The 10,699-nt window shown below is 35.5% G+C and overlaps 1 protein-coding gene across 1 annotated transcript in view; it reads left to right on the top strand.

The window, feature by feature from the left end:
* GK5 (glycerol kinase 5 (putative)) overlaps positions 1 to 10,699 on the top strand; it is a 62,731-nt gene that overhangs the window by 46,957 nt on the left and 5,075 nt on the right. The window contains exons 11-14 of the mRNA XM_012724831.1: positions 1,369 to 1,463; positions 4,550 to 4,653; positions 5,765 to 5,824; positions 6,582 to 6,715. Of these exons, the coding sequence (XP_012580285.1) occupies positions 1,369 to 1,463; positions 4,550 to 4,653; positions 5,765 to 5,824; positions 6,582 to 6,715 (393 nt within the window). The remainder of the gene's footprint in view (positions 1 to 1,368; positions 1,464 to 4,549; positions 4,654 to 5,764; positions 5,825 to 6,581; positions 6,716 to 10,699) is intronic.

The following is a 10,699-nucleotide window of genomic DNA, read 5'->3' on the forward strand; positions in this document are numbered from 1 at the left end:
TTTTTTTCTTTTTATGGATAGGCTAAAAAAGTGTCATGGATTAACTAAAAGATTGCATATCTAAGATTTGCCAAGCCAAGTCATGTAGATTTTTCTCCCATGTTTTCTTCTAAAATTTTTATAGTGTATGTTTTGCAAGTAGACGCATTTTGAGTTAGTTTTTGTATGATGTGTATGATTTAGGTTGAAGTTTTTTTTTTTGTATATCCTGGTTTGTTAGTATTTCATTTATAGCTTGTCTACTAGCAACAAATCTCTTAATTCTCCATCAGATAAGACTGTTTTATTCCTGAAGGATATTCTTGCAGGATGCAGTATTATGGGTGGATAATTCTTTTCTTTCAGTACTTAAAAGATACTGTTCCATTGCCTTTAGAATTCATAGTTTTAATAAGGAGCTTCATATTACTTAAATGTTTCTTAATATGCAATCTGACTGATTTTAAGATTTTTGGCTACCTTCAATTTTTGGCTTTCAACTTTATGGTGATGCATCTGGTTATGAATTTCTTGGTGTTTTCCTTGTACAAGTTTTGCCTTTTTTTTTAATTTATAGGTTTATATCTTTTATCCACTATGGTACATTTACACTCATTTCTTTTCCCAGATAGTTTTTTTCTGTAGTATATACTCTTCATCTGGGGCTCAGATGGCAGAAATATTAGCCCTTTTCTTATTGTTCCACAGATCCCTGAGACTCTGTTCTAATTCCTTCTCTGTCTCCTTAATTCATAGTGAGTTTTTTCCCCCCTCTTATTCAGATAGAATATTAAAATTTATAAAACAAACAAACATAAAAGCAATTGTTATGCTTTTATGCTTTCCCTCCTGTAGTTACCCCCTGTTTCTCAGAACAGCAATAAGGGCATTTTTAGAAGCTCTTTCTTTATATTTGTATCTAATTACTGATCCAAGTTTCAGGCTGTTTGTGAGTTTAGGACAGGAAATGTCAAAAATAGGAAACTCACTACCAAAGTTGGGTGGTAATTAGTTTTCCTGGTAGTCTGCTTATTCTGAGTCTGCAGATAGTTTTTCTGTATCTTCCATCCAGAATTTTTAGTTGCACACACTGTGAGAAAAAGAGTGAAATCTGCATCAGTAGGGAAAGACTTTTCATCGTATGGGAAAAGTAGCCTGCCACATACAGAACTAAGAGGGTCTCTGTCTCCTTTATTCCTTTCATGTGCTCATCAACCTATGTAGTGCCCTGTCAGAATAGATTGGCCTTTGTGCTGGCCCTTTCAAGTGAGTGTCCTTTTATATTCATAATAAATGTGGATGCAAGGAAATACTAGTCTTATAACATAATTCTGTTCTTCTCTACCCCTCATCTTATTTTAGGATTTGTTTATGTGTTTGCTTTTGCAGATCTTTTCACAGATGCTGCTGAGACTGAAAAAATGGCTCAAAGTTTGGAAGATTCTGAAGGAGTTTACTTTGTTCCATCTTTTAGTGGATTGCAGGTATTATGTTTTTAGAAAGCTGTCATCAAATACAAACTTATCTCTTCTCATACTGACACCCAAAATTATCCATCCTCTTCTCCCTTTACAGAAAATTGGTACTTAGTAGAATTAAGTGATTGAGTATTTTAGGGCTCAGAAACTGTGCTTTGATAGAGCAAATTCCATGAGAAGGTAGAGCAAATTCAAATGGCTTTTGCTTAAAACATCGTTCTCCTCCTATTCAGGATGATGTGAGGCAATTAATTAACATCCATAATAGGACAAGGGATGAAGAATATTTGAGATTTCAGAAGGCAGGTTAGAGGAATAGTTATTATAAGCAAGATAGGCTTTAATTAGGTTTTTATGGATTTTTCCCTTTTTGAAACATGTGCTACAAAGCTCAGTAGTGGCTTTATTATGGCAACTTTGTCTTTAATGTCTCCATCAAACCATGTTCCTATAAAAAATTATATACATATATGTAAATCACATGCTGAAGTCCAAAATATTAGACAAAATAATTGCAGATGTGGTTTCTAATTTTATGTTGATAACAAAGTATCCCTTCCTGTCATGATTGCAATTTGATAATATGTTGGGTTTGGGAGGAGTAGGGAGACACTGCAAACCAAGTATTCCTAATGTAAAGTAAAACTCTAACTGGAAACAGAAATTTAATGCGCACAGCAGTAATTTGTTGATACTGTGTGGTTTGGGAAATAGTGGAGAGATCACTTACAAGCTGCCAGTGTCCAAAACTAGAAAAAAAAAAAAAGAGATTGGGGAATAGATGGAAGAAAGGGTTAAGTGTCTGTGACACTGTCTTCGACATTTGCCTCTAACAAAATATTGCTACAGCCATAGGTGATGGAGGCAGAATATTGAAGGCTCCTAATAATTTCATTTTATCAGGGCAGTCTACTGACAATAGGGCATTAGAGGAACTTTAAAGAAAGTGGGAGTGACTGAGACAGCCACTTTGGGGAATGGCTGGGAGGATGAGAGGGAACTTGGGGTGAGGGGGTGGTATTAATTGGTACAGCTATTGTGACTGCTCTATTGGTAGTGTTGTTTGAGTCAAGCACACAAAAGTAGAATATTCATGACAGTTATCATAGGTGAGGGTCAGTGATTGCCAACCTCATGTTAAAGTAACTGTGGTGATGGCAGAAGCAGGATGGACAAGATGGTGAGCCAAGTGTCAGTCGTTAGAAAGTAGGCATATTCCAGTGAGCATTCTTAGATTTGCAAGGAACAGGTTTGTTCCTCACTGAGAGAGCCAGTTCTCATATATCCTGAGAACTGGAAATAGAAAGTCGTTGGCAGCTAACTGCATTTTTCTTTTCTTTTAATTAATTTTTAGATAGTATTTGATTTCTCCTCTGGTGTCGTCCTTGTAGTTCTCCTACTGTTTCTCAAGTGTTCTGATTTCTGCTTCTCTCTGTCTGCTTTTCTTATTTTATTATTGACTTTGCTCCATATTTTTGATTCCTTCTAACTTTGCTTAATTATTTTCCTTGTGCTTTCTGCTCCTTCACAATTTATAAATATATATAAAGCTTTCTCCTACCTTGTATATTGTTTTATTACTTTAACCCCTTACTAGTTCCTGCTGATGGTCTTTTTCTTAGTGTTCATATTTGCAGGAAAAGGAATCCAGTTGGATCCAATTGGATCACCTGGTCTTTTCATGCTTGAATGGACTTTGAGGCAGTCTCCCCCTATGTTTTGAGCAGCAGTGGGACCAGGGCGTGGAACTTGACTGCTTTAGACAATAGGGCCTGTGAATTCAGTTTTCTTAGTAGAGGATGTGACCAGCAAGTACTATGAATGCCATCTCTAATTCTGAGAGTGATTAAGTTGTCTGAGCTGTGGACAGGTGAAGGGAGCTACCACACAATTTTGATATGGAGTTGAGTGAATATGGGAGAAAGGAAATGTAAACAGTAGCTGCATAGTAAAGATAAAAGGCGATGTAGAACTTTTTCAGTTAGGTAATTAGGAAAAGTATTATTTGTTCTTTAACTCAACAAAATGGTGTTGATACCCATGGGGCCAAACATAGTCCAGGTCCTTGAGTCACAGCAGATGAGTTGCCACCTGTGACAGTATAGCAAGGAAGGTAGAGTTTGAACAAACAACCATACAAATGTTTGAGATTATAAATTTTGGCACATGATGTAATGGGAGGTTACAGTGGATCATAAAAACATAATAGGGGACCTGATCTAGTCTGTGGGGTCAGAAGTTTTCCCAGAGCCAATATTTGGAGGAAAGAGTAGGATTAAGTAGGAGAAAGGGTGTTTAGTGTCCCTGGTAAACAGATGTTTCGAGACCCGAAAGCTTGAAGATGCTTTTCCTGGAAACCCACCTCTCCCAGGAGCACTACGTGTCTCTGTCATGGTCTTAGCCGGTGTGTTGAAACTGTCCTATTCCTTGGTCAGGCTTTAGCTCTGGCAGAGCAATTGGTTTTCATTTTCATGAAATCGTCTTGCATTTCTGAAGATGAAAAGATATATATAAACTTCCTTGGATGAATACATAATTCCAGCTCAAGATTTTGGCTCTTTTAAAAGTTGCTTGGCTGGGTCATATCTGATATTAGACAACAAAACCACTGAACTAAGAAATAGAAGTATTTCGTTTGAATGTCTAAAATACTGAGTGTGAACTATGACATGAAACACATTTTTGTATTTCATTTTTTTTTAACCATCTCACTTGTATATTCAAAAAACAGCCCTATATAGCAATCAATTTTAGTGTAAAGTCTTTTTAGTTAAAGAAACGACGGAAGTACTAGGATTACCTTTCATTTTTTCTCATTTGTAAATCTGAATATTTAATCATCTGTACTTAAGTCCCTTTTCTTGGTATGAGTTCAACCAGAAGTTCAAAATTCAGTATCTGAGACTCAGCCTTGCTAAAGGCCCTTAAAACACTTTACCCTAATATTTAACATAATTTTGGAGCTACCATTTTTTTTAAACTAAGTATTCTTTCTTTTTAACATGGCTATGTTTTTGTTGTATAATATGTCTTCAAGCTGATAGACAGGATATAGAACAATAGTAACGTATTCTTACTATCTCTTAATTTAGGCTCCATTGAATGACCCCTGTGCATGTGCCTCTTTTATGGGTTTGAAGCCTTCAACCAGTAAATACCATCTTGTACGAGCAATATTGGAGTCAATAGCTTTCAGGTACCAAAACCTGCACTCTTCCTCATACCTAATTACCATTTCCTTCCGTAAATTCCTATGAACTAGAAACTTCTTAATTTTAATTGAAGGTTTATACCTTTAATTAATTTATAATCTACATGACATAATCTATTCTTATTGATAATTTTCCCCTTTACACTTAATACTATTAGTACCAGTGAGATTTGATACTGGAAGTTGAATTTTTTTAATATCCAGTTTCTAAAGCATGCCAGATTAAATCTTTAGACTTACAAAGATTTCAGTCCTTATTCATGATTCAAATTCCAACTAATAATGTTTGCTATATCCAAACATTAAATCATTGAAGTCATCTTATTCTATAATGGTCTTTCTGGGCAGGAATAGCTTATTAAGCATGTCACTGTCAAAAAAAAAAAAAAAAAGAAGGAGGTCAATGTCATGAATGTGGAGTATTTTGTTGTAATGTTCAAGATCTTTCTGATTATAAAACAATTATTTTTATATGTGATGAAGTCTATTAGATAATATGTATGGTATATCATCTTAAGCTTTCTGTTGAATACTTGGTCTAAATTGTATTTGTAGGAATTATAATAGATTAAATTTAGTTTAAAAAAATTTAGTTCTAAAATGAAATTTATGCTCTTGTATCAAGGGGAGAAGCATAAAGCTTTGAGCCCTTGTTTACTTAATAATCTTATTTATGTTGATGTTTAGTTAGCATTATACATTTCTTTAATACATCTTTTCAAATATGCTAGTTTTATTATTTTTCTTTCTTTCTTTGCACAGAACTGAGGTATAGAGGGTGAGATGATTCACGAGAGACAGTGTGGGGAGTAGAACAGATGGATTTACACTGCTAATGGGAGCAGCAGGCAAGACAGGAGAGCTCTGCTGTGCCATATGTGGGTTAGCTCCCTGGCCAGAGATTGAACTGAGGCTGTTGTGGTGATAGCAATGAGCCTTAATTTCTAAACCACTAGGGAGGTCCTTAATATTTTCTTTTAACTATGGTATAAATACCTGTACAGAAAACCACTGTGTTTATTTTCTGGATTAGAAAAAAATAGAGAATTCTATGATACAAATTTCCTCTATATTGTTATTTTGTTCTTTTAACTAGAAACAAACAGTTATATGAGGTGATGCAGAAAGAGATCCATATTCCAGTAACAAAAATTCGGTATGTAAGCCCTATTTCTAATAGATTTAATTAGAAATAAGTGGTAGTTGCTATGAGTACTTTCATCATTATGCTTACTTAGGATTTCAAAAAAAGGTTATAGCTAGCTTCTTTGTGACAAAATTCTTGGCCATAGAAATTTAAAAAGGGAAGAAAAATTAATTTGGATTTACAGAGAATTTAATACAATGTGAAATTTTTGAGAGGATATTAGTATCCATATCTATATTATAAAAATCTTTAAAATTTCTTTTTTGGGGGTACATGGCTATTATTTTGGTGTGAAAGCATCAAATTTTCTTTGCTGGAATGTCCAAATGAATTTCCATGTTGGCCTGTTTCATTTGGCTTGTTTTGAACAAGTCCCAGGACAAACTGAGCAGATGGGAAAGTGGATGGTAGGAAAAAAGGAAAGTTTAAAGATTACCTAGTAAGGTCCTCCACCTTCACATCAATGCTAAATGATAAAATTTTAAGAGTTAAAACATTAAACTATGTGGTGGAAGACTATGGGTATCTTGCTGGTGGGCATGGCATGGTAGAATATAATTGAAGAGGTGTGATCCTATATCTCAATCATAGTGTTGTTGATTTCAATATTACCTCAGTTTAAAAAAAAATAGAACAATTTAAAAAATCTTAAACTTAAAAAAATAAAATCAAGAATATAAGAAAAACGCGATCCATTTAAAAAGGGCCAATAATGTTTTCATGCTTTTGTTGCATTAATTTATCTCAATTATCTTATTCCCCACAGGGCAGATGGAGGAGTTTGTAAGAACAGTTTTATCATGCAGATGACTTCGGACCTGATTAATGAGAATATAGACAGGCCAGTCCATATTGACATGTCGTGCTTAGGTGCAGCTTCTCTAGCTGGCCTTGCTGTTGGTATGTGTGGATTTTATAAAAACTAGAACTTCCTTGCACAGTGTTTTAGTATTTCTCTCATTTTGCATATTTCCCAAATTGCAAATATTAGCAACTGGAGAGCCTTAGGTCCATTAAGCTCCACATATATATGTATAGCTTACAGAATACTTCGATGATCTCCTCTATGGTGGATCTGATTGATGACACCTTTCCCATCCACACTTCACTCCTTCATTCATAAGTAGCAAGAGGGCACTCCCTGGTAGCACAACAGGATAAAGCACCGCACTGTGACGCTGTCCGCAGCCACTGCAGCACAAGTTCGATTCCCTGCCAGAGAGGTGACTCAGATGGTGTGGCAGACCCCTCCTGACCTGCCTGCTGCTCCTCTCAGCAGTGTGTTTAAGTCAATCCCTCTGTTCTGTTCCCTGCTGTCTCTGGTGAATCCTCTCTCTCATCCCCCACACCTCTGGCCTGCACCTCAGATTTTGTGTCCATAAGTTATAAAACGAAGCAGCGTGAGACAAAGACAAATAATTCTTAAGTGTTTAGCAAGGAATAGTCAGTGGGTAAACTTTGAGTACATAGCCTAACCTTTGCTATTAGAGACCATTGTTCTCTTATTTATGGAACAGTATTTGGTAAGTACATTGCTACGTGACAGTCATTGCTCTGAAAAAAGAATTTTAAGAGCTAGTCTCTGTTGGAGTCTCTGGTGGGGCAACCAGAAAAGCAACCACTTGTTGTGATACACCTCGCAGACATAGTGTTATGTAAGTGGTGTAGGCATTTTAGAGGTGGCAACGTCAAACTCAGTTTTGAAGGAATTAGCCCTCAGCCAAATAAAAAATGGATGAAAGGTGAGTGGTCCATAGAGAAAGCAGATCTTGCAAATGTCGTTTAGTAGGTGCTTACATGGTGAGAGCAATGCTAATGTGGTGAGAACAAGTGGGCTTAGAAGTTGTGTTGGACTGCTCATAAAGAGGACTTCAGACCTGATCTTGAAGGCAGTGGCGAGCCACTGAAGAATTTGAAGCAGGGGAAGCACATGGAAAGATCAGCATTTGAACAGATCACTCCTAGGCAATTAATTGAAAGGATTAGTTGGTAGGGGTAAAGAATGGAAATGGGAAGGCCAATTAAGGAGCTCCCTAGGAGACTGGATGATGCCGTGAGACACACAGGATTTGAATTTGTGAGAATTATGTGTACAGAATAATAACAATGTATATTATATGGAAAGGAGGAAAGTTTGTGTAAAACAGGATAATTTACAGTTTAATGATTTAGGTTAAAATTTAGCATATCAAAGTTGCAAAATCCAAAAAGCATGAAATCTTGGTTAGTTCAACTTAAATTTGTTCCTACTAAAAGACTATTAATTTTGAGTAAAATTGAAACATTTATTTCAATTGTTTATAAATTAGTTACTAGTTAATTCAGTTTGTAGAAAATAACTAATCCCACTTGCAAATTTAATTAAATTTTTTTGTATGTTTAAGTTCTTACAAATTTAATATAGTTGATTTTCCTAATGTTTCACATGCCTAACTGAGCAAACTTACAGCTGTACTTAGGAAAATCTCAAATTCTTAAACAACTCTTATAAGTTGAATAAATTAAACTTAAATTCTCATAAACATATTATAATATTAAAGGTTGTTCCCTCCCTGGTGGCACATGGGTTAAAGTGCAGCACTTTGAAGCTATATGCAGCCACTGCAGCACAAGTTTGATCCCCACCAGGGAGATAACCCACATGGCGTGGCAGACCTCTCCTGTCCTGACCTGCTCCCCCCAGCAGTATATTTCAGCAGATCTGCCTTTTCTGCTCCCCACTCTGTCTCTGTCACTCCCTTCACTTCTGGTCTATACCCCAGTTCTTGTATACATGAATAAATAAATCTTTTTTTTTTTAAAAAAAAGGTCAATCAGCTTTTTTCTGTATTTTTCACACTGTAAGATTAAATACATCATAATTTTCTTGAATGTTTAAAACACAAATTATTCTTTCTTATAATAACAGCTCTATTATATTGCTACATACATATCATTATATAATTCAATTTTTTTTCTGAGTTTTTTGTAGATTTTGAATATTAGTCCTTGTCACATGTATGGATTCTGCAGGGTGTATTTTCATTTTAATGCTAGTTTCTTTCTCTGTGCAGAACCTTTTAGTTTGATGCGTTTCCATTTATTTTGTTTTTGTTTCCCATACCTTAGAAGTTGGGTCTATAAATTCATTATTGACACGAGTATCATTAGTGTGTTTTGCCCCTTTTCTTATTTTATGGCTTAGGGTCCTACACCTAAATCTTTAATCCACTGAGTTAATTTTAGCACATGGTATGAAATAGTGCTTCAGTGTCTTAAAAGTTTTCATTGTATGGGTCCTTCATCTTCTTTGTTAAGTTTATACCAAGGCACTTAATACTTTCTGATGTGCTAATAAAAGAGATTGTTCTCTTCATTTCTTTCCCTCCTAGTTCACTGTACATAGGGATACAACTCTTTGGGGGTTTTTTGTGCTTTTTTTTTTAGTGATTAAACTTTTTTATTTTCTAACATTATGGTTCATTTTTATATATTTCATTTCCTCCCTTAAGTGTAATCCCCACAAAACTCCCACCACCCATCACTTGTAAACCCTCACATAGTACTTTGTGTGCTTCCCTCCCCTGTTTTCATTTCTCAAATCCCTGCCATGCCTCAGACCTACAGTTCCGCTTGCAAGCTTTGTCTTGGTTTTTTTTTTAACTTTTGTTTGATTTCTCTATATTCCTCCTATATGTGAAACCATCTGCTATTTTTCTTTTTCCTTCTGACTGAGCACGATCCCTTCTACCTCCATCCATGTTATTGCAAATGGTATAACATTTTATCCTTTATAAATACTGCTGAGCAGTATTCCATTATGTATATATAACACATCTTCTTGATCCATTCATCTGTTTTGGAGCATTTAGGTTTCCATAACTCAGCTCTTGTAAATAGTGCTACAGTAAACATAAGAGTGCAGGTGTCCTTTTGAATTAATGATTTCTTTGTCCTTTGGGTATAACTGGGTCATAGGGTAGATCCATTTTTTACTAATTTTAGGAACCTCTACAGAACTTTCCATGATGGTTAGACCAGTTTGCATTCCCACCAGTGTGTTAGAGGGTTCCTTTTCTCCACATCCTTGCCAGCATTTGTTATTGCTTGTTCTGCCCGTTTCTTGACAGGCTTGCTTGCTTTGTTTTTGTTCATTGTGTAAGCTCTTTGTGGATCACTGATACAGTCCCTTATCAGCTGTACGGAATGCTAATAGTTTCTCCCAGTCTGTGGATTGTCTTAGTTTTGGTTATTGTTTCTTTTCTTTTTAGTTTCATGTGATCCCATTTGTTTATCTTTTCCTTCATTTTCTTTGCTTCTGGGGATTAGTCCTCAGAGTTGTTTCTGAGATGTATGTCATGGAGAGTTGCCTCTGTTTTCTTCTGTGTATTTTATGGCTTCAGGTCTTCCATTCAAGTCTTATATTCATTTTGCATTGGTTTTTGTGAATGATATGAGGTAGTAGTCTAGTTTCATTCTTTTACATGTAGGTGTCCAGTTTTCCCAGCACCATTTATTAAAGAGACTTTCCTTGTTCCAATGCATATTCTTTGCTCCTTTGTCATAGATCAATTAATCACACATGCGGCTTTATTTCTGGGTTTTCGTTTGTTCTTTTTTTTTTTTTTTTAAGATTTATTTATTTATGCATACAGAGCTGAGATACAGGCCAGAGACAGATTTCCTAATGTTTCACATGCCTAACTGAGCAAACTTACAGCTGTACTTAGGAAAATCTCAAATTCTTAAACAACTCTTATAAGTTGAATAAATTAAACTTAAATTCTCATAAACATATTATAATATTAAAGGTTGTTCCCTCCCTGGTGGCACATGGGTTAAAGTGCAGCACTTTGAAGCTATATGCAGCCACTGCAGCACAAGTTTGATCCCCACCAGGGAGAT

The sequence above is a fragment of the Condylura cristata genome, unplaced genomic scaffold (genome assembly GCF_000260355.1).
Source record: "Condylura cristata isolate star-nosed mole 26May11 unplaced genomic scaffold, ConCri1.0 scaffold00014, whole genome shotgun sequence".
Classification (NCBI taxonomy): Eukaryota; Metazoa; Chordata; class Mammalia; order Eulipotyphla; family Talpidae; genus Condylura; species Condylura cristata.